General features: G+C 40.6%; 1 protein-coding gene across 1 annotated transcript; it reads right to left on the reverse strand.

Moving 5' to 3' along the window:
* Positions 1-13,127: 13,127 nt before the first annotated feature.
* On the reverse strand, positions 13,128-17,347 carry PNRC1 (proline rich nuclear receptor coactivator 1). Its single transcript, XM_046006680.1, has 2 exons — positions 16,672-17,347; positions 13,128-14,219 (listed from the first exon to the last, which is right to left on the reverse strand). The coding sequence occupies exons 1-2, from the start codon at positions 17,209-17,211 to the stop codon at positions 13,776-13,778; spliced, it is 984 nt and encodes a 327-aa protein (XP_045862636.1). The 5' UTR covers positions 17,212-17,347; the 3' UTR covers positions 13,128-13,775.
* Between the last annotated feature and the right edge of the window lie 6,494 nt (positions 17,348-23,841).

A 23,841-nucleotide genomic window follows, 5' to 3' on the forward strand; every position in this document is an offset into this window, starting at 1 on the left:
GGCTCAGTCAGTTAAACATCTGACTTCAGCTGAGGCCCTGATCTCAGGGTCCTGGGACTGAGCCCCAAGTTGGGCTCCCTGCTCAGTAGGGAGTCTGTTTCTCCCTCTCCCACTAATCCTCCTCCCCACTTGTGCTTGTGAGTTTTCTCTCTCTCGGTCTCAAGTAAATCTTAAAACTAGTTTCAGGCCTTTATATATTATTTGTAGTGTTTACTTGAAATGCAACTGTTGTATTACACATAGGAATGTCTGCCTTTATTCTCATCCCATTGCAAGAGACAAAATTAGTAAAAATCTGAAGTATTTAGAAATATTTCTATACTTCCTCTAAACTCTTAAAATTTTAATTTCTTAGAATTAAATATTAATATTTGTTTTCCATACAGGTGGTAGAGTATTTGGAGTATTTGTATGTAGATAAATAAATGCTACTTAGGAGCACTTGACTAGCTCAGTTGGTAGAGAATGACTCTTGATCTTGGGGTGGTGAGTTTGAGTCCCACACCAAGGGTAGAGGGCACAGTTTACTTAGAAAAAAAAAAAAAAACCCGCACGCGTGTGCACACACACACACACATGGTATTTAGTATGGTGTGGTGCAGAGATGTTAATTTGGCATCATGGAACCAAAACTTGAGGTCTAGGCCCTGTAGATTTTCAAACAAGTCTATGACTTGCAAGAGTTTAAGGACCAGTGGTTCAGTGAGACATGGCTTTTGGAGTCAGAACTTAACCTATCTTTTTTTTTTTTTTTTTTTTTAAATATTTTATTTATTTGACAGAGAGAAATCACAACTAGGCAGAGAGGCAGGCAGAGAGAGAGGAGGAAGCAGGCTCCCTGCGGAGCAGAGAGCCTGATGTGGGGCTCGATCCCAGGACCCTGGGATCATGACCCGAGCCGAAGGCAGAGGCTTTAACCCACTGAGCCACCCAGGTGCCCCAGAACTTAACCTATCTTTGACTAGAAAACATTTTCAAGCATTAAATGATGATTATGCACCCTAGCATCTAAATCCCTCCCTTGATGAATAGGGCATTTAGGATCATATCATGAACTCTGGCATTGGTTTATAAGGTCAATTTAGGCCTTCTGGAAAATTTATATACCTTCAAAAAGATGTTTATAAAATTAAGAAATTAAATACAAAGATAATTCAGTCAAGAAACTTTTTTGGAAATACACTCTCTGATAGAGTCAGACATAACAGGTTGATTCAACTTCTCTCAATATAATGACATACCATTTTTTTACTTAAAATCGTGAAAAATTGAAATAAAAAATACAGACTCTTAGGGTGCCTGGGTGGCTCAGTCGTTAAGTCTTGTCTTTGGCTCAGGTCGCGATCCTGGGGTCCTGGGATCAAGGCCCACATGGGGCTCCCTGCTCAGCGGGAAGCCTGCTTCTCCCTCTCCCCCTGCTTGTGTTCCTTCTCTCTCTGTGTCTCTGTCAAATAAATAAAATCTTTAAAAAATATATAAACTATTATACCCCATCATTAGTATTTTCTCCCCCAAACTGTAATGTGTTTATTCTGTTTGGGGGAAAGGGCTATATGAATCTTATATTCTAGGAATATACTGCAACTCTGAACCTATGGAAATAAATAGTATCAACCTGTGGAGATAGATGGGTGCAAAGTAGATGGACAGTTACTGTCTTTAAAAGTAAGTGATTATGGGATGCCTGGGTGGCTCAGTCAGTTAAATGTCTGCCTTTGGCTCAGGTCATGATCCCAGCATCCTGGGATGGAGTCCTGCATAAGGCTCCTTGATCAGTGGGGAGCCTGCATCTCCATCTGCCTGCTGTATCCCCTGCTTGTGCACGCTCTCTCCCTCTCTGACAAAATCTTAAAAATAAAAGGTGATTTTGGTGATTTGGGGGTACCTGGGTGGCTCAGTGAGTTAAGCATCTGCCTTTGGCTCAGGTGATAATCCCAGGATCCTGGGATGGAGCCCCGGGTCAGGATCCCTCCTCAGTGGAGAGCCTACTTCTCCCTTGCCCCGGCCCCTACTCCTCCCCTGCCATGCTCTTTATCTCAAAATTTTTTTTTTTTTAAAGGTGATTTTAAGTATATGGTTCATAAAATTCAAAAACCATATTCAACTTCCATGTTTATAGTCAATAGATTACAAATTAAAATCAAGAATGTCTTACTATATTGTCAGGTTTCAGGTGCTTTTAGAATACTGGCCAAAACCTGAAAGGGTCAAGGTTGATTGCATGTTCATTACTGTTTGATCTTATGTGTACAATGAGTAGTTTCTCAGAAAAAGTGTAATTGAAACACGGAGCAAAATAACTATTCTAGTTTGTAATTGTATGAACTAAAGGGCTTCATAAAGGTAGACTGAGGAAAACCGGGAATTCTCTGCTAAGACAACCTGTTGTCTAAAGAAATAATTACATTCTAGTTTTCTAAGCTTATGCTGATGATACAGACTTAAAATGCTGTTAAGTTGACTCCAGTTTCAAGAAAAATCTCAGTATAAAATAGTCTTCCAAGGGCGCCTGGGTGGCTCAGTTGGGTTAAGTGTCCAAATCTTGATTTCAGTTCAGGTCATGATATATCAGGGGCCTGGGTCAAGGCTGGCTTCGCCTCCCTCTCTCCCTCTGCCCGCGTCTCCCCCCACCCCCTACCCCAACTGGGGCTCACATGGGCTCTCCCTCAATCAATCAGTCAGTCGATCAATCAATTCTTTAAAAAAAAGTAGTCTTCTAAGAACCAAGTGATAGCCTATTTCTTTTAATAGTTAAGTAAATTGTAATAGCTTTTTGGGAGCAGGATTAGAATCATTCCTGTTACACTGGTGAGGCACTATCTGCTTTGTGAAAATATTTCACAACTTGAGAAAAGTATTCTGTTGAAGACGTTTTCAAAATTGACATAAGCTATGCAACTGGTCAGACTCCTGGGAGATCTTCTATTTTAAAAATGAGAAGACATATTATTTAAGTTTAACATACTGTGAAATACTTATAGGATTTCATAAGAACCTTACAGAAAACGTTGATATTCAGCATTGTCAGTAAACCTTCAAATTTTCAGCCTTAAAATATCACATGTAGCTGAATTAAAAATACTAATGTTCCTGTTTTGTTAAAATATTCCTTACAATTTTTAATGGATATATAAAGTCAAACCATTTTTGGTATTGTAATTCCCTTCTCTTACCATATAATCCACTAAATGAGGGTTTTTTTTTAATACCACTTAAAAACATGATGGATGAAAATTTTTATTCTAAAATATCTCATATAAAAGCACTTTATACAAAGGTCTGACCTGCCTGTTAGTAGTCAAATATAACTCATTAAGAGATTTTGCCAACTATACTTTCTCCACCCTCTATTTTGACTAAAAGGTTATGGCTTTTATATGAATATTTTCCATCACAGAAAGTGGAACTACATCCTTTAAGGAGTAATTTTAAACACTTTTATCTCTCCATTAGCACCACTGGTATTAATTCAGCATTAAAGGCTTTAAAGCGTAGGAACCAACCAAGAGTTAAAAGAGTTTTACACCTTTGTGCCCTCCTACCCACTAAGCACTTCAGTGCTAACCACCCCTTCAGCCATCCCCTTTCTTCTCTTACATACGTATTCTTTCTACTGCTTGAAGTTCAAGTTGTTCCACTTTAGCCAATTGCTTTAACTTTTCTCTCAAACCATGGGCAGTTATTATAAATCCCTTTCAGAATATGTTTCCATCCACCTCTTTATCCTCCCTAATTAAAGCATCTTCAAGCGTTAACATTTGGTCAATATTAACATTAAATGTTGACTGTCACATTTCCCAAATAAGCCAATGCTTAAATACATTAAATACATTTTCCTCTTTCAGTTCTTATTTACAGTGGCTTTGGTTTTTCAGTCATTAGAGTTGTGCTATTAGAAGTGTGATAACCAACTAACCAGACTACCTGAAAGTGCAAAGGAAAACATTCAGGAGATTTGCGGTTTACAACCTCAAAAGATAATTTGTGTTGTATTCTACATGTAAGCTTTTAGAATTATTGGCAGGGACTCAACTGACATGTAATGTTGGAGTGAACTAGTAAAGCATCTTTAATCTTCCCAAATTCTATTAACATTTTGTTACAAAACTCTAGTAAAAAATAATTTTACAGTGAACACCCATATACCCACTACCTAAATTCTACAATTAACAGTAAATTATACCTGCTTTTTCATGTATATATCCATGTATTTTCCAATTATTTTAAATTTAATAGTAAAATTCTGAAAACTGGAGTGCTCATAAGTAGGGTATTCCAATTAGCTAAAGAGTGATCCAGAAAACCTTAGTTGAATAACTCTCATGAAACTAATTTTTTCTTTTGAAATGTAGGTTCTGGTCTCAAGCCTCAGATTAAAGGAATTTAACAGACACAGATGGTTAAGGAGTATACAGTGAGTAGGACCACTGGAAAAGCTAATGGAGAAGGGCAATCTCATCTTTGACATCAACCCTTTCATTCTAAAATTTGAGAAAAATAAATGCCTGATCACTTAAAGAGTAAGGGTAATTTTAACCATTGACAGCCTTTATTTCACAGCAGGATGATCCCCAAAATTGTAGATCTCCAAGGGCTTTTTTTTTTCTTTTTTAAGACTTTGTCAGAGAGAGAGAGCGCGCGCGCGCACGCAAGCGCGTGAGCACAAGGTTGCGGGGGAGGCAGGCAGAGAGAGAAGCAGGCACCCCGCTGAGCAAGGAGCCTGATGTGGGACTCAATCTCAGGACCCTGGGATCATGACCTGAGTTGAAGGCAGACGCTTAACTGAGACACCCAGGCGTCCCTCCAAGGTTTTGAGAGGAAGAACCAAAGCTCTCTATGATCAGATGTTGCTAAGTACAGTACAATAATAATCTTTCTATTTAAAGTTCTTCCTGTTAAAAGGCAATTTTGAGTTCAATTTAAATCAAACACTGGCATGTTGGAAATAATCAAAAGTCGTCAAACTGTCTTCTACCTGCCATCCCCTCCTCAAAATTCTAGACTGCCAGGAACACATTTGTAATTTGGTTTTGACAACTAGTAAGGTTACTCTCTAATTTTAGAAAAAAGGAACTATCTGTAGTAACTTAGTAATAGCTATGTATATATGACCAGCTTTGGAGGAATTTGATTAGTATCTATTATCTTTACAACCAGATATAAAATTCCACATATTTTCTGTCACTTTATGTATTAGGTTAGGAAAAATTACTTTCCTGAATCCTTTCTTATACATAAAAGTTTTACCTATGTGAATTACTAGAGAAATGAAGTATTTTCATTATTATTGTTTATCAGTATCTTTTAAGCTATTATATGTTCACAACACATGATCTAATTAAATGGAGCTTAAGTAGAACATGTAGTCTCCTTTGACAAATGTGCATATGCTTTTCTATGTAGGTTACTTCTGCCAGTTCTCCCATTTTTTTCTTTCTACCATTACTTAATTCACACACTGTAATTAATGCCATATAATCTATGATAAACTACTCCTCTAACAGAATTTGTGTCACCAATTCTACACTAAGGGAACATTACTATAAACTTTGCTTTAGAAAATGAATTCTAAGATCTCAACAATGAGCCATAAATGCAGCACCTTTTATAAATCTTAAATTGTAATTCTGTTTGGGGTTATAACACAAGTTTAAGTTTGACAAATACAATTCCTGGGTGTTAGGAACATTACTTATATGTTTCAGCATATTTAATTTAGAATTCCAAGATAACTGCAAAGGATATGAAAACTAACTTAATCTGAAAACTGTCAGAGATTAATTCAAGACAATCTAATCCAAGAGATTTAAAGAAAAGGGGTTTAGTTGAAGCACAAAATAGATGATCTCTAACCCTAAAAAAGAAAAAAAAGAAAAGACTCTATCTTCCCCATACCTTCAGAGAATCCTATCTAAAACTTTCAAGAAAATTTCTTTCAAAGGTTAAATTTTTATGTGTTGATAAATAGCATTCTATAAAATGTACTCTCAAATTTCTTTTCTAATTTAAAAACAAGTAGTTTCTGAATTACACATGACTTGTGTTTATACACTTCTGCCATCTCATCTCACAACAGACATCCTCTTTTCACTTGAAAGCTGTTACATTTTGGGTTTTTGAAAGATTTATGGATCTAGAGAAAAGGAAATAAAAAAACCAACTTTGAGGAGTTAACTCAGAGATCGGATGCTCAGCAAGGCAGGCCTGTGATTTTATTTTATTTTTTTAAAGATTTTATTTATTTAAGAGAGAGAGAAATCATGAGTAGGCAGAGAGACAGACAGAGGTGTGGGGGCGGGGAGCAGGCTCCCTGCTGAGCAGAGAGCCCTGATGAGGGACTCAATCGCGGGACCCTGGGATCATGACCTGAGCTGAAGACAGAGGCTTAACCCACTGAGCCACCCAGGAGCCCCAGGCTTGTGATTTTAAAATGCATTTAGTTCAGCAATGTCTTTCAAAAACAAAATATATGGAAGGAGGATGAGACCATTAGCCTTTTCACACACAAGTGTAAGTAAATATGTTTGATTCCCTTTGATACCTGAAGCAGGTATCAGTTGCATAGAGGACATGGGAACTGGGGAGACTTCCAACCTCTAAATAAAGGATAATGTATTCAGCAACGTAATGGAGGGTCATTAGGAGATGGGAGATGCACTAGAACAGAAATAGAAGTATAAAAGGTTGGGGGCACCTACCTGGCTCGGTTAGTAGTGCAGCATGCAAATCCTGATCTTGGGCTCATGAGTTTGAGTCCCACAATGTGTGTAGAGATTACTTTTAAAAAAAGTTATAAAAGGCCAGTTTTACCTAGTCTGAAATCTTGGACTAACAAAAAGTAAATAAACTTTATTACTCCCTTCACCACATGGGCCCCCCTGCTATCAGAATTCAGAACTTGAATTGAAACTCTCTTCTAACATAGGCTTTTACAGGTAGATAGAGAACCGATTACCATTTACCAGTTTCAGAGGAAATAAATTTTTTTTTTAAAGATTTATTTATTTATTTGAGAGAGAGCACACACGAGAGAAAGGGGCAGAGGGAGGGAGAGAATCTCAAGCTGACTCCAGACTGAGCGCTGAGCCCAGACGTGGGCTGGAGGTGGAGCGAGATCTTATGACCCTGAGACCACAACCTGAGCGGAAACCAAGAGTCAACGCTTAACTGCCTGTGCCACCCAGGAGCCTCCAGAGGAAATACTTTTGAACTCAACAACTAATTTACTGTCATAGGTGAAATTCAGAGTTCACAGGAGGCAGAAGGGATGAGGTCAAGAGCGCTGGTAAAGGTTTTAACTAAGCCTTCTGAGAGAAAAAAGGCTACCTAAAGACAAACTACTTCAGTTCCATTTTCATGCTGTAATTACTGCTTCTGTGCACTATTACCAAAACCTTACTTCTAGGTCTGACCTGTCTTCCACTTGCTGTGTATTTCCATGTGGATAGCTCACACACCCCTCAACGTTCAACATGCAAATCAAAAGTGCCTTCCTCTATAATTTGGATCCCCTCCAGAGTTCCCTAATTGCTAGTTTTGTCTTCCTAATTGCCCAATTTAAAAACTCTTTCTTACCCTCCCTGCAATTGCTCAATGCTTAATTCTACCTTCAAAACATCTCCCAAGTAAGTCCACGCCTGGGTGTTCCCTCCAATAATGTCCTTAGGCTCATTTCTCTAATTTTAAACTACCAACAAATCCTTTTTCCTCAAGCTTTCCCTTTCCAAACTGTTCTCCGTATTTTCACCAGTTTTCTTTTTGAAGCAGCAATCTCTTTCCCTTGCTCATAAACCTTTGACAGCTCTGCCATTCTTGCAGAATAAAGTTGCATCTCTTACTACATTCACGACCCTCAGGTTATTACCGCAGTACACCTTTCAGTGTATCATGTCTTTCTTTGCGCTTGTCTTGAGCTACTGGATACTCCCCGTCAATTTTTTTCTTTTTTTCTTTTTTTTAAAGATTTATTTATTTATTTATTTGACATAGATCACAAGTAGATAGAGAGCCAGGCAGAGATAGAGAGAGGGAAGCAGGCTCCCTGCTGAGCAGAGAGCCCGATGCGGGACTCGATCCCAGGACTCTGAGATCATGACCTGAGCCGAAGGCAGCGGCTTTAACCCACTGAGCCACCCAGGCGCCCCTCCCCGTCAATTTTACACCACTGTTTATACAGACTTTTACCGCTGACCATTAGTTTCCTTTTCTTTACACGTCAGATACTATGTCAAATATCTTAATGCCCAACTCAATGCTACTTCTGAGGCATCAGATTCCCAACTAGACAATCCTAACTCACCAGAACTCCTCACTACCTTCTGGAAGAAAACAATGACTTCACTTTTGTTTTCACCCTTCAGGTATTTGTTGTTGCAGGGAAGGGGACTGTGGTTTAGGTTTTAGTTAGTTGTCATTTCTTCCCCAGCCACCCATACCCTTTCAGCGCTGCCATTTATCCTTGTTTTTCCTGACCATACCTCACACGTTAAGCCCCCACACATTAAACTGTAGGCATGCTGCTCAGAAATGTCACAAAGGAGCTGGGAAATGTCAAATAAGGGTGGGGAGGGGTGGCTGAGGCAGTTCTATTTTCCTAAGACAGGGACTCTGTATAAGTTTGTTAGGAATTTTTGTAATCTTATAAACAAATGTGTTATCAAACCTGTGCAAGAATGAACCATTTTCTGGAATCAGATTAGGAGACAGGTCAGATCTAAAGCAACTCATTAGTTTTAATATTTACACATTACTAGAAAAAATTAAAATTGGTGACCAGTATTGAGGGAATTTTCAAACTATGGTCTGAACTTCTAAAATGAGTTTTACTATTTTTGAAGGTATCTGCATGTATGAGAGCAGGAATGGAGCCACATACAGAATGCGAACATCAAACAGAAGTTCCTTTGCATCTCTAAACCCATTCTTTTCTAGAACTGATGTCCCCACTCAAAAAACTTCCTTTATACCACCTCTTGAAGCCCTCAGATTTCAAAAGCAGTCCCCCTTTTTTGTAACCTCAAGCCACTTGGTATCTTTTTTCCCTCCAACATTTCTGGAAGAACCAGTGATAAGGCAGAAGGTGGCTTTGAGTGGGGACAACCCAAACCCTCCCCCAGACATCTAAATGCTTTTGATAACATGCAGGGGGTTGAGGGACAGGGCATCCAGAGTCTAGCCTACCACAGCCACAGGTCCTCACAATCTTAATTTCACCATTTTGGGTGGGTTGCCAGCTGTCCCAGGTCCATTCTGGGGCCTGATGCTGAGGGGCAGAAGCACTGGGATAAAGTCTAGGTTTTGTTCCTTCTCAACACCAAAGTTGAGTCAGGGCTTTTACAAGAAGGCAGGTAAAGACAAAAGTAATGCGGGGTTTTCTTACAGTCTGGAATCACATGTAAGAGAAATACAAATGGTTTTCCCCGAGTGTAGCACGACTGGATCCCATTTAAGTCCCATGGTTGTATAGCACTAGCTTTATACTATAATATTGTGACGGTAAGGGGTGATTATAGTCCAGTTGACCCCCGAGTTAACAGGGGGGCTTTGGGGTGCCAACTCCTGTGCATTCAAAAAATCCCCATGTAACTTGATTCCCCAAATCTTTTTTTTTTTTTTTAAGATTTTATTTATTTACTTGACAGAGAGAGATCACAAGTAGGCAGAGAGGCAAGCAGAGAGAGAGAGAGGAGGAAGCAGGCTCCCCGCCAAGCAGAGAGCCCGATGCGGGACTCGATCTCAGGACCCTGGGATCATGACCTGAGCGGAAGGCAGAGGCCTAAACCACTGAGCCACCCAGGCGCCCCGATTCCCCAAATCTTAACTATTAGTAATAGTCTGTTGACCAGAAGCCTGGTAAGTCAATTAATGTATTTTCTATCATATCCTGTATTCTTACAATAAAGTTAGCCAGAGAAAAAAAACATGGTATTTACAGTATTGTACTGTGTATATAAAAATCCATGTCTACGTGGACCAACAAGTTTGAACCCATGTTATTCAAAGGTCAACTATATGCCTAACAACCTGAATGCCAAGGCACCAGGTGGCTCAGTTGCTCAACTGCCTCCCTTCAGCTCAGGTCATGATCCCAGGGTCCTGGGATCAACTCCTTGTTCAGAGGGGAGCCCGCTTCTCCCTCTCCCTCTGCCACTCCCCTGCTTGTGTTCTCTCCAATATATAAATACTTTAAAAAAGCAAACAAAAAAACTACCCTAAAACCTGAATGCTGGTCCTGATAAAATGTATACTATTTGCTTAAAACATTCTAGGGTTTTTAATTTATAAACCACATAAACCACCTTAAAATTTATATTTTAACTTGCAAACCCCCTTTAAGTCTGGAAAGAATTGTTCCTGTCAATCTTTTAATAGTGCAATTGATGTTTTATTGCCTTTTTTCTTTTTTTTTTTTTTTTTTTAAGGATTTCATTTATTTATTTGACAGAGAGAGAGATCACAAGTAGGCAGAGAGGCAGGCAGAGAGAGAGGAGGAAGCAGGCTCCCTGCAGAGCAGAGAGCCCGACGCGGGGCTCGATCCCAGGACCCTGAGATCATGACCTGAGCCGAAGGCAGCGGCTTAATCCACTGAGCCACCCAGGCGCCCCTGCCTTTTTTCTTTTATCTGCCTACAAGGACACTGAAATACTTAGCACTAAGATTAATGCAAATAAAAGCTCTACGGTGTTACCGTATCAGCAGTGTCACTCTGCCAGTGTTAGTTGAGGTATCAGACTATACACTGTCTAAAAGCAACTTAACGATAAAATACTTTACATATGGATATACACAATGGCACTTCACTATAGAACAAATTTCCACTCACATATAAACCTTTCACCTTTATTAGACTCTTTACTAGACTACTAGTTAAAATTTATACCTGAAATTGGTGAATGCAAAGTGTTTCCTTTATAATCCCATAAAACCAGTTACAGGAACAGTGGAGGAAAAATGTTTTAAGACTTCAGTAGGAGAGGGGCGCCTGGGTGGCTCAGTGGGTTAAAGCCTCTGCCTTTGGCTCAGGTCATGATCCCAGGATCCTGGGATCGAGCCCCACATCGGGCTCTCTGCTCCGCGGGGAGCCTGCTTCCTCCTCTCTCTCTGCCTGCCTAGTTGTGATTTCTGTCAAATAAATAAAATATTTAAAAAAAAAAAAGACTTCAGTAGGAGAAAAACAGAGGTGGTTAAATAGATTGGCCTGCACTACAGTGTAGATTACCTTGAAACCTAACCTACAACTAATGGTATTACAACGTGAAGACCTTGGGAAGGCAGTAGGTTAGAAGAGTAGAACCCCCCTCGATGATTAATAGCCTTACAAAAGGGGCCCAAGAAAGCTTCCTCAACCTTCCTACCATGTGACTTAATGAGAACTTCCTATTTATGAACCATGCACTGGGACACCAGATCTGGTGGTGTCACCACCTTGGACTTTCTGGGCAACGAAGCTTTGAGAAATTTATAAGCTACCCAGTCTGTGGTACTGTTACAGCAGTCTCAAGGGACTAGGACCACTAGCAGACTATTATCTTACTAGAATACCGAAACTATTGAACTTCTAAGTTTGCTAATACCTTTCACTGTATCATCCGTAGTGTAATTCAGCCAATTTTGTTTACTCTTCAAACCCTAACATCTAATATTTTATCATCTATTTCCTTTACTTAGAAAATCTTACAAAATTTTGCAAGGCCGGGGACACCTGGGTGGCTCAGTCGGTTAAGCTGCTGCCTTCGGCTCAGGTCATGATCCCAGGGTCCTGGGATCGAGTCCCGCGTTGGGCTCCTTGCTCGGCAGGGAGCCTGCTTCTCTCTCCACCTCTGCCTGCCTCTCTGCCTACTTGTGTGCTCTCTCTGACAAATAAATAAAATCTTGAAAAAAAAATATAAAAAAAAAAAATTTTGCAAGGCCGAAAGCATCCTGTATTTTATTAAAGTTTCTCTAAATGCGTTTTTTAAAGCCAGTTGTATGTAACTTATATGCAATAAGTACACCTTTCTCGGGTGCCTGGGTAGCTCAGTGGATTACAGCCTCTGCCTTCAGCTCAGGTCATGATCCAGGATTCTGGGATTGAGCCCCACATCAGGCTCTCTGCTCAGCAGGGAGACTGCTTCATCCTCTGTGCCTGCCTCTCTGCCTGTGATCTGTCTGGTCAAAGTAAGTAAAATCTTTTTTTGTATAGCTTTCTCTATATACATACAAGAATGAAGCATTTTCTAGCTGGGCCAAAGAATGGTTGGCTGGTATGTGCCATGTAAACAAGACTGCAGGCTTTTACATTGTGGTGGCTATGTAAGTTTTCATACCCTCCTCGCACAGCTAGCTCATTAATACAGATTCTAAGGTTGTGCCTCTGCACAACCTACCTTTGCACATCCAGAAAGTCTCCCCTACTGTATTAATCAAATGTGTATTTGACTCTACGACCTAAGACTCTTCCATTTATCTTTTCTTGGAAGGATGCTAACACCTTTCTCAACTATTCCACCTTAAGAGAATCATATATACCCTTTTAATACCCTTTGTGTATGTCTGAGAATCATATATACCCTCTTAATACACTTTTCATATGTTAAGTTGCCTGACTACTCAAAAAAACTTTCCTTTTGTTTCAAGATAAACCTTAGCTTTATAGAACTAAAAAACGTACATGGAAAACTAGCGCTTTAGAACAAAATTTGAATTTTAAAGTAAAAATACATAATCTACCATATTTATCTTTTAGCAAACATCAAGAGGTTCAAAATCACCACCTCTATTTTAACATAAATTATGTTTGCTTTGGTTCATGAACCACCATTCAAAATCATCGTAAGTTTAGTGAACCAAACCAAGTGTCATTTTCTTTCACTGATATTATAGGGGAAGTTAAAGAATGCTTATGAACAGTTCATATATAAAAATATGTTGTAAATTATAAACAAATCAGTTGTACTTCTGACCACAACCATTCCCACTATAAAATGGGGAATTCCTCCCCTGGGAGATAGTAGCATTATTGGACTCTAAATTTCAGAGGGAGGAAGGACAGTGAGTGCAATACTAAGACAATTAGTAAAATGAAAAGGTTAAAACCCATCTCCTAGTCACACACTCAAACATGAAAGTCACACATAAAGAGTCAAGACTAGTATAAAAGGGGGGGCCAAATTATTATTATATTTAAAAATTTGATTACAACCAATTTTGTTGGCATTAAAATTAGAAGTATTTTAAATTTGAATGGATAAACCAAAAACCAGAAATTAAGTTTGGTAAAAATGGGAACAGGAGTTTTCCAGTAATTACAGATTAGAAGGCAGAAATCAATTTAGAGAAACACAGACAAACCCCATGTTTACAATGATTGTGCCACGGATTTAAACTTCAGTAGTGCATTAGTAAACTGTTCACATTTAGATCTTCACTTTGAGATTACATAGCTGTTTCTTTAAAAAGAAAATCTCATTACCTTGTGCAAATAAATCGGTCTTCCATGTGCCTTAGCACACTTAAAATTTCTCCATTGTATATATACAAAACACCTACCAACTGGTAGGGCAAAATACATACTTTCATAACAAAACTATAATGTACCTCTCAAGTATGAACAATATACACATAATACATGGTATACAGTATTTACAAAATATAAAATATAATACAAGTTGTTTATAATTTTTTAAACTCATCTTTTGCACTTGTATGTTACAAGGCAAATTTCCATTTCTGTACCAATTTTCAAGAGTCCAGGGATTTCGAAAAAACTGTTTTACAGACATACTGCAATCTGAGATCTAAGTTTGAACTTTTAGGAGCGTTTTTAAGTGTACTGCCATCAACTCCCTATTTTGGTTGGAATTTTCAATAGTGCTTCCCATCCAGTGACTAGGAGGCTTTGGAAGAACACTAGGAGAAGGTGGATCACTAAACTTTGCCCCAGCATAATTTTCCTTTTGGTTCACTTCAGTTAGAAATGCTGATTTCTTCAAATGCATATTTTTAATGTTCTCAGTATTTTTAAAAGGCTTTTTTTCCTGCTTCTGGAGTAAATCAGATGAAACAGAATCCTGCCAAAAGTTATTTTCATTTCTTTTTGCAGAGGTGATCTTGGTTAGTGGTAAGTTATATTTGCTTTTCTGTCTGTTTATCTTTGGTTGTTCACACAAGTGTATACCATGAACAAGCTGGCCGTGGGGAATGGCAATTTTCTCCGATTTTCCCATCTTTGATTTTAAAACCTACAAAGACAAGGAACATAAAAGTGAATACAGTCTCATGACAGAAATTAGTCACAAACCTTACACCATGTATTTAATGTTTTCTTCTCCCGGACTTTAGTTTATGGTCTTGATTAAAACTTGTATGTGCTTGCTGCACTTAACAAATAAGCAAACTCCAAGTTTACTACTAAAAATACAACCATTACTATCACCAAGTGTCAAAGGGAAAATCCCAAAGTAACCCAAGTTCATCATTCTCTAACTGTAAAGAAGAGTAATGAGCTACCTTCCAAACATATACAAAAGCTAAACGTGTCAGCTGGTTTTACACTAGGTAGGATGTGTCTAAGAGAAATTTTCTCATGCTTTCATTTTGATTGGCTCAATCTGGTTAAAAATAAAAACTATGTTCATAGATTACTATTTGTCTTTTAGTCAAGTCCTTTTAAAATTATTCCAGATAAAAATTTAATTAGCAGGAACTAGATTTTAAGTGACAAGTGTTTTGGTAATGGTTACTAACTACACAGAAAAATTATCTCCCAGTTTTTGAAAACAAGGTTTCAGAAATTCAAATATTAAAAATTTAAATATTTAAATACTAATCACTTTATGTCTTTCCCAGTTATATCTACTTATAGCAAATAGAGGACCAAAAAATTGTTTCCACCTGCCCCTACTTCCTGGTTTAATTGCTTCAAAAACTTTGCTACACCAATTCTAATCACTTTTCCTAACTCGAAGTGATCTTTACAGGAAGCCACTACCGGCTGGAAAAGTATACAGTACTTCATTAGATCACTGCCCTTCCAATACTTGTAATATGGTAGGGAAACGGGACCCAAAAAACAAACCCTGGGGCAGAAGGTAACACGCAACTGCCAGAGTTCCCTGTTTTAACTGTTCTAGAAAATAATTATTACTTGTTAACTAGGAAACAAGTAGTACAAAAGTAGACTATTGGCTTATCCTAATATCACAGAGCCGTGGAATTTTAAAATTTGAATCTAATGTAAGTAATCACGGAGGTCAAATCTCCTTTACCCGCCCCCCAAGGGCACAGTGAGAACCTGCAAATCTCTCCAATATTCTTCCAAGAAGAAATGACTGACTTATTTTCATTTTTAAAACTATGTAATGTTTAATTTTTTACATTTTATTTATTTACTTTTCTGAGAGTGAGCAAGCACACAAGGCGGGGGGGGGGGGTGCGCAGAGGGAGAAGCAGACTCCTCTAGAGCAGGGAGCCTGATGCGGGGACTGGATCCGGGGACTCTGGGATCATGACAAACCGAGGGCCTACGCTCAACCAACTTCAGCCACCCAGGCGCGCGCTTTTCTTTACCAAGATTTTATCTGTCAGACACAGAGGACAAGCAGGGGGATCAGCAGACTCCCCGCTGAGCCCTGAGACCAACGCAGGGACTCGATTCCAGGACTCCAGAATCATAATTTGAGCCGGAGGCAGACGCTGAAACCACTGGACACCAAAGCGTCCCCATTTAATTTCATTTCTTGTAAGACAGTGTTCAGTCTTTGAAACTGGAAGGTTTTATTTTGCTATAGAGGTCAATTTCAAATCATTTTAGCGATTTAATCTCATTTGAGTTTTCATTTTATCCTAACCCAACAGCATGCCAACTGGGATGCTTAACGTCAACTCAACTTTTCGAAAAAGTTTCCTCGTTCTGGACACAATAAAACCACCTTCCACTAATAAGGCCTACTACAGCACGGACTGTAAATAAACCATTCCATTCATCTCCTAGACTAACACGCAAAACATCGTTTCAAAAAGGGAAGAACTAACTGCCGCCGCTCCTGCCAACTTCTGAAGTTAGAAGTAGAGCTAAGCAGGCTGGCCGACGAGGGGCAGAGCCCCAATGGGGCCAGCGCCGCACACGGAACACCTCTCTTCTCACCAAAAAGCCAAAGGGAATGGAGCCCTTCGTAGCCTACTCCAAATCCCACAATATGGGCGGTGAGAAAAGTGCACACGCGCCGCCGACTAGTTTTGCAGTTGACGGCGGTCGCCCAACCCTTCCCCTACCACGGCCACACGGCCTAACCTCCTTCATGAGCGCTGGAGCGCTGCGCACGTAGCGCGCGCTGACGTCAGCCTCCCGCGGGCCCCTTCCATCCCCCACCCCACCGCGCGCCCGAACACCGAAACCCCCTGGAACCGCGCCAGCCTTCTAAATTGGGGCTGTTGCTGGGGCGCAGCCGCTCTTCTCATTGGCTGGCTCCCGGGAGCCAATCAGCAGCGCCAGCGCATGCCTCCCCTCCCCCTTCTTCCCCCAGCTAGAACAGAGCGAGCGTCACGGAAACTTCCCTCCCGAGTAAACAGCCGCCCCTCACCCCGGCCCCCCCTTCCCGACCCCTCAGTGCAGGGCCCCAAATTCCAGGGCTCGGCCGTGCCCGTCTAAGGGCCAGAACTCAACAGCCTCCATGTTCCCCTCGCGGTCCTTACCTCTCTTCTGAACGAGGGCTGGCCGGGCGCCGCGGGCGGCAGCTGGCCGAGGAAAGGGCTCGCTTCCTCAGTTTGGGTTGCGGCCGCAGGACCTGGGGCCAAATTAGCCGCCTGGTCCGGGACTTCCTGCGCTCCGCTCGGGCCCGTCGCGGGGTTCCGCCCGCCCTCGAGGCTCGGCCGGTGCTGCTGGTACTGATGGAAGCGGCTGGGTAGCTGCCCCGCCGGGCTGGCCCGCACCCTCTTCTTTCGCCGCTTCTTTGGCGCTGCCCGAGGGGTGCCTCCCGCCGTAGATAGACTACAGTTGGACAGAGGTGCAGGGGCGCGAGGCTGCGGGGTCAGACAGGGACCGTCTCCCCCGAGGAAATGAGGGAGGAAAAGGGTGGGGGGCAGTGCCCGGGGGTCCGGGATCCGGGGTAAAGGCGGCGGGGCCGTGGTCACCATCGGGAGGGCCCCGAAGTAACCGCGGGCGGAAAAGCCCAGAGACGCAAGGCGGCCGCCCAGGACAAGTGGCTCCCGCTGGGGGACGGAGACGACGGTCATAGCTCTAGGAGGAAAGTGGCTCAGCAAGAAGAAAAGGAGGAAGTGAAGCCAGCGATCACAGGGCGGCGGCGACGGCTGCTGCTAAGACAGCCCGAGTGGAGCGCGAACCATGGTTCGGGCGGTGGCGGCGCAGCAACAAACAGCTTCAGCCTCAGCGAGGAGTGTTGTTATCAGAAGCTCCGCCCTGTGCCCGCCCACCTCCCTCCAGGAGCCCAATCAGAATGCGACAGTACTGGCCACGCCCCTCCGGCGCTCCCTCCACCGCCTCCGAGAGAGACACACAACAACCAGCTTGCTGCAGCCCCGCACAAAGAGCGCGCACTGCGCAGGCGCTTCCAACGGGCTCTTTCGGGAAGAGCAGGTCCCGCGAACAATGAAGTTCCGTTTCAGCCCCACCTCCCCCACCCTTCTCTTTACTCGCCCCCGCACCTTGCCCCGAAGGCAGTGGTGGAAGTGCAGGATCTAGGCTGAATTTGGAAAAGGGGATGGGGGCGGGAGAAAGAATCTAGAAACATCAAGGCCGCTGATGCTTCCTCAGCTATTGACCTTGGGGATGTATCTGTTTTATTTCAAGCCTAATATAACAGTATTATAGTTTTTTTTTAAGATTTCAAAGTACGTTATAGGGGTTTCATTCTTAGCAATTGTAAGGAAATCAGTCCACATTTAAATTATATTTGGCGAAGTGCGACTTACGTTTTTGTTTTTTTGGTTTTTGTTTTCATTTACTCGGGTCACCAGCGCTGTTCCTTAGCCACGGTAAAGAGTAAGAAGGGAGTGACTGATTGAAATTGGCCCCTTAGTATATAAAGAGTTCCCCATAAATCCGTAACTGAGCAGTGGAAATGTTACTGTCTTTATACTTGAAGAACTGTGAGACTTTGAGATCACGAAACGGTGCCTGACAGAGGAGAAGGCAAAGGAAGAGGCTCGCGTCTCAGAGGGAGAAAGTGAAACGGCTCTGCAACATACAGTCTTGTTTTGCTAGCTGTGTGTTGTGGAAATCTCAAGCGCATCGTCCCTCCGCACTGCGCTCACACACACAAAATATCGTGGCTATTTTATCAAGTACTTTTGTGGTAGAAACTGTTCTTTACATAAACTGTGTCATTTGAACTTTACAACATCCCTAAGGAACGGGTACTTTATTTTAGCCCCATTTCATCGGGGAGGAAACAGCTTTAGAAAGGCAAAAAAAATCCTTGTCAAACATCATGCAGTAAGTTAATAGAATTTGGACCCCTGTCTAGGGATGGCAAGATCAAAGTGCGATAGGTCTTTAGACCACCACAATAATCTTACACTTCTCTTTATCCTTAGAGCTTCTAGCAAATATTTTTCAGCTTTGTGGTGCTTGATAAATGTTTTATGATTGGTAACAAAGTTGGACAGAGGGAATATCTAAATTAATGCTTCCAAAACTTTATGCAAATGGTATAAACCCCTTGTAAATTGAGGAGATCTGTATAAATTTTTCATATGATAGTCCATCATTAATGGTTGCTGGGTTTTATCATTTTTGCTAGATTTTCTCATTCTTGGGTTTCCAACAGGTTACACAGTAAGTGCTCCTATTCACTGGATGAATGGGAATCCTGTACTTCCAGAGCTGTGACAGATCTTAGAGGGCCTTTTATTCAAATCCTCTGGTCTGCAAATTAAAGTTGGGTTCAAGAATGGCCTGGAGCCTCTGCCTTCGGCTCAGGTCATGATCCCAGGATCCTGGAATCGAGCCCCACATCGGGCTCTCTGCTCCGCGGGGAGCCTGCTTCCTCCTCTCTCTCTGCCTGCCTCTTTGCCTAGTTGTGATTTCTCTCTGTCAAATAAATAAAATATTTAAAAAAAAAAAGAATGGCCTGGCGAGAGTTGGTGGAGACGAACAGGCAAAGATTATGGAGACTCTAGAATGATGTAGTTCTTTTGTTTTTGTAAGAATTTTTAAAAATAAATAAAAATTAATATTTAAAAAATTTATTTTAGTAAGAGTTCATACTTTCTCAAAGCACATTTTTATCTAACTCTTTTTATTCGTGCCCTAATCCTTTAAAGTAGATAGAGATAAGTTCTATTTTACCTTTAATGTAAATAAAGCCTCTAAAGATAAAATAATTTACCAAAGAGTCACGGAATGAGTCAAGGACTAAATCCCTTGAACTCCTAATGCCTAGTCCTCTTTTCAATTTGCCCAAGGCCTAAAGTTTGGCTTTTATCTGAGGCAATATCACACTGTCCTGGAGAATAATTTACCCTACAGGGAGCTGCTAACTGGTAGTCAGTTCAGAGTGGCCCTTGATGGAAGACACCTATTATTGTCTGTGTGTATCTCTTGGGTGAACTTTAGAGTTATTATGTGGTATGTAGTTTATATTTTTGAGGCCAAAAGGATAGGCCTCATGCAAGACTCTGGATTCTGTGCATTAAGGAAGGTAGCCTTGCAGCTGTGGCTGAACAATGGGTGCTAAGCTGGTGCCTCCCACAAAGAGGGAGCTGGAATGGATCACCAGAAGAGAATAATCCAGGTTTTTAAAAACCGCATTAGTGGAGTTCATGTTATTCTTTGTGTATAGTTTGTACAGATCCTTTGTCTTTAGGAAAGCCTAATTTTAATACTCAAACCTGGTTTCATCTGTGCTAGATGATATAAAGGAAGAGGTCAGATGCTCTTGTCTGGGCTCAAACAGTGAATCATGGATGTACTAAGACATTCCAAGGGTAAAGTAAGTTTTGGGAGGACTCTCAGGGGTCTTGAAGACTTCTGTTCCAGTGCATATCTTGGTTTTATTTTGAAGGCAACAGTTTCTTTAGAGAAGGTTTTTCGTTTGTTTGTTTGTTTTTTGATAAACAATTAAAAAGTTAACCAGGTAGTAAAGAGCAGGGAAAAGAGGTACAAAGCCACGTATGAAATAAGCAGCTTATGAGCCTTAACATTTCAGAGCCTTCTGAATTCCTCTGCTCTCTCTCCAGCTGACCTTTGTCTCTTATTTTACTTCTGTCCTTCTCTCGCTTTCTCTGCCTTGAATATCATCTTTCTGTTCTCCTTCTCTTAATATTTTTCTTTCCCCCTCATTGTTGCTTTAATTCTATTTTCTCTACCTATTGCTGCTTAGATCTTAAATGTCTAAGCTCTAAGGGACATGTGTGAAAAGAGGAACACTCTGGGGCACCTGGGTGGCTCAGTGGGGGTTAAAGCCTCTGCCTTCAGCTCAGGTCATGATCTTAGGGTCCTTGAATGGAGCCCCGCATTAGGCTCTCTGCTCTGCGGGGAGCCTGCTTCCTCCTCTCTTTGCCTGCCTCTCTGCCTACTTGTGATCTCTGTCTGTCAAATAAACAAATAAAATCTTTAAAAAAAAAAAGGGGGGGGAAACTCTTAGTTTACACTTTTCTTACTGCTCAAATAATTCATCTTTCATATCTATTAAATAAAATTCTTCTAAACACTGAACACAGCCAGGAAATCAAAATGTTTAAACTTAACAACCCCAAATTTCCCTGACGTTTAAGCATTGACCACAAGCCTTATTTTATCAGCATAGTCTGAAAAATTTAGTTGAAATTATTAGGTTTATATTTAGAAGCAAACAATATGCACAAAATTTCACAATAATGACAAAATTGGTACTTAAATTGTTACTAAAGTATCACTATCACAGGTTGAAATTAATGTCTTTGTTATCCCTATACTTATACCTTTCTGGAGTGGCAGTAATTTTGCCACATTTATTTCTTAAACTTTCCTGAGAGGGGCAGCGGGCCTGTGCAGGTTGTACTTTGCACAAAGGTGCCTCGCCAAAGGCAGAAGGGAGGCCTGAAATATAGCTCTCTCTGCCATCTTTCCAGGGTGTACCTGGAAGAAAAGAAATCTTTTTCTTATTGGTACGAAGTGTCAAAGGACCAGTGGCAGCCCTGGGGTACAGTAATATTATAGAGATTTGATTCTCCTTCATCCTAGATATAAAACCAAAAGAAAGAGCATGTTATTTTGACCAGGTGGGGTTTCAACCAATTTAATCTTTGTTGGATCATAGGCTTGGTTGTGTCTCCTTTCATAAATTGATAAAACTTTTTATTTTTAATTTTGTTATGTTAGTCACCATACAGTACATCATTAGGTTTTGATTTATTGTTCCACGATTCATCGTTTGCATATAACACCCAGTGCTCCATGCAGTACGTACCCTACCCTCCTTAATATCTATTGCTGGGCTAACCCGTCCCTCCCCCTATCCCGATAAAACTTTTTTTTTTTTTAAAGATTTTATTTTATTTGACAGAGAGAGATCACAAGTAGGCAGAGAGAGGAGGAAGCAGGCTCCCTGCGGAGCAGAGAGCCCGACGCGGGGCTCGATCCCAGGACCCTGGGATCATGACCTGAGCTGAAGGCAGCGGCTTAATCCACTGAGCCACCCAGGCACCCCCTGATAAAACTTTTTAAATCCCTGCCATTCATAAGATGCAGTGCCTCCCTTGAAATGATGTATTTTTAAGGTTTCATTTGGCCGTTTTACAGAATCCAGGTTCTTTTTTGTTTTTTGTTTTTTGTTTTTTTTTAAGATTTTATTTATTTATTTGACAGAGAGAGCACAAGTAGGCAGAGCAGCAGGCAGAGGGTGAGGGAGAAGCAGGCTCTCCACTGAGCAGGTAGTCAGTGTGGGGCTTGATCCCGGGACCCTGGGATCATGACCTAAGCTGAAGACAGAGGCTTCAACGACTGATCCACCCAGGTGCCCCAGAAACCAGGTTCTTATCATTACATAATGAGCTAGATTGTTCATTTTTTGCAAACTGATTTTGTCTCATTAATTCCTTAAAATTAATAGGATCATTGAAAGTTTTCACCTTTCATGAGTCAGGGAGGGAGTCTACGCAATTTGCTATCTTCAGGACGTTTGGCAAATTATCGTCGTGAAAACCACTATGGAATTCACCTTTTACTTGGTCATTTTGCTACCCCAGTTCTGATTAAATGTTGGATCGCCTTTGTACCTAGTTGTTACAAGTGACAAATGATGTGGAGCAGTTCTTTCTGCTCTTGATATAGTTTATATTTTTTTTCCAGGACTGCTTGGCTAATCTCCAATTTCTTCTATTCATTCTTCCCTATTATTGCAATTAGAAAGAAGGTATGCCTATGCTTTATAAACTAATATATGCTTTAGATTTTTAAAAAAAACCCATATATATAACTCTGTATTTATTCAACTTCTAAAAAACTAACATATGTATATTATCACAGGTACTATCTTTCTATTTTTTTAAGGATTTTTTTTTTTTTTTTAAAGAAATCTCTGCATCCAGTCTGGGGCTCAAACTCACAACCCTGAGATCAAGACTCACATCCTCCACCAACTGAGCCAGCCAGATACCGTGCACTATCTTTTATAGCCAAACTACCTATGACTAAATTTTAAAACTGTTTCCTTTGGAGAAGCATTATGGACTTTTACAGATTAACACAGTCTCAGTAATCTATAATCATTTTCCTTTCTAAATTAAATCTTTAAATCTTGGTCAGTAAAAGTCCTTTTAAGATGGTTTTATTGTCTCTTCAGCATGTCTCCCAAACATTTTTTAAAACATTCTTGCTTTATATGCACAAAATGTTCAGGGGCGCCTGGGTGGCTCAGTGGGTTAAGCCTCTGCCTTCAGCTCAGGTCATGATCTCAGGGTCCTGGGATCGAGCCCCACGTCGGGCTCTGCTCAGCGGGGAGCCTGCTTCTCCCTCTCTCTCTCTGCCTGCCTCTCTGCCTACTTGTGATCTCTGTCAAATAAATAAATAAAAAATCTTTAAAAAAAATGTTCAGATTATCTTCCTCTTTCTCTAACCCTTTTATAAAGAACCTTAGTTCCCTTGGAACACTACATCAAAAACTAATGATGTATTGTATGGTGACTAACATCACACAATAAAAAAATAACTAAAAACAGCCCAAAAAACCCCAAAAACTTGAAATTCCTTTAAGTGAAGAAAAATATTTGTGGAAAATTCTGGGCATCAGGGATGAATATGAGGATTGTTTTTGTGTGAGTACAGATTGGGATTAGAATAATATCCTTCCTAGGCCATTTTATGGACAAAATTGGAAGACATTTCAAAGTCATGAGTCTACATTGATTTTTTTTTTTAAACTCTAATTCTAACACTATGAAATCACTGAAAACATCTATTCCATTGTAAAAAAAAAAATTGTTTTTTTTTCCCAACATAATCTTAAAATTTTAACCCTCAGCCAAACTGCAGTTGTGCCCTTGTGTATAATCCTTAGGTGTTCTCAGGTATCAATTGCATAATCACTTCATTAACCTTGATATCTTACATCCTACTACTTTGTCTCTTATGTCTTTCTTCCCTTTTTATCTTTTAATTTTTTTCCAACTGTTCTCATTATCATTCTGATTTTATCTCCCCTGCCTTAAATATTCAATGAATGGAATTGAAGCATAATTCCTGCCCCATTTGTAACTCTGGAGAATTATTGTCTTTCTCACTATTTAAGCTCCTTGCACAACTTGGGCCATCCAGACCCATCCCTACTTGCAGCTACTCTTGATCAAGTCATCAAAAACTTAATGCCAGTTTTGTGTGTGTGACAGAATGCACTCTGTGGAATATTGGCACATTTTTATTGACTT

Source organism: Meles meles, chromosome 5 (assembly GCF_922984935.1).
Source record: "Meles meles chromosome 5, mMelMel3.1 paternal haplotype, whole genome shotgun sequence".
NCBI classification, from domain to species: Eukaryota; Metazoa; Chordata; class Mammalia; order Carnivora; family Mustelidae; genus Meles; species Meles meles.

Excerpts from the sequence above, each read along its gene's own strand:
- PNRC1 (XM_046006680.1), bottom strand. The coding sequence starts at position 17,211 with ATGACCGTCGTCTCCGTCCCCCAGCGGGAGCCACTTGTCCTGGGCGGC. Across the intron at positions 14,220-16,671 it reads AGCCCTCGTTCAGAAGAGAG|GTTTTAAAATCAAAGATGGG; the intron begins GTAAGGACCGCG and ends TTGTCTTTGTAG.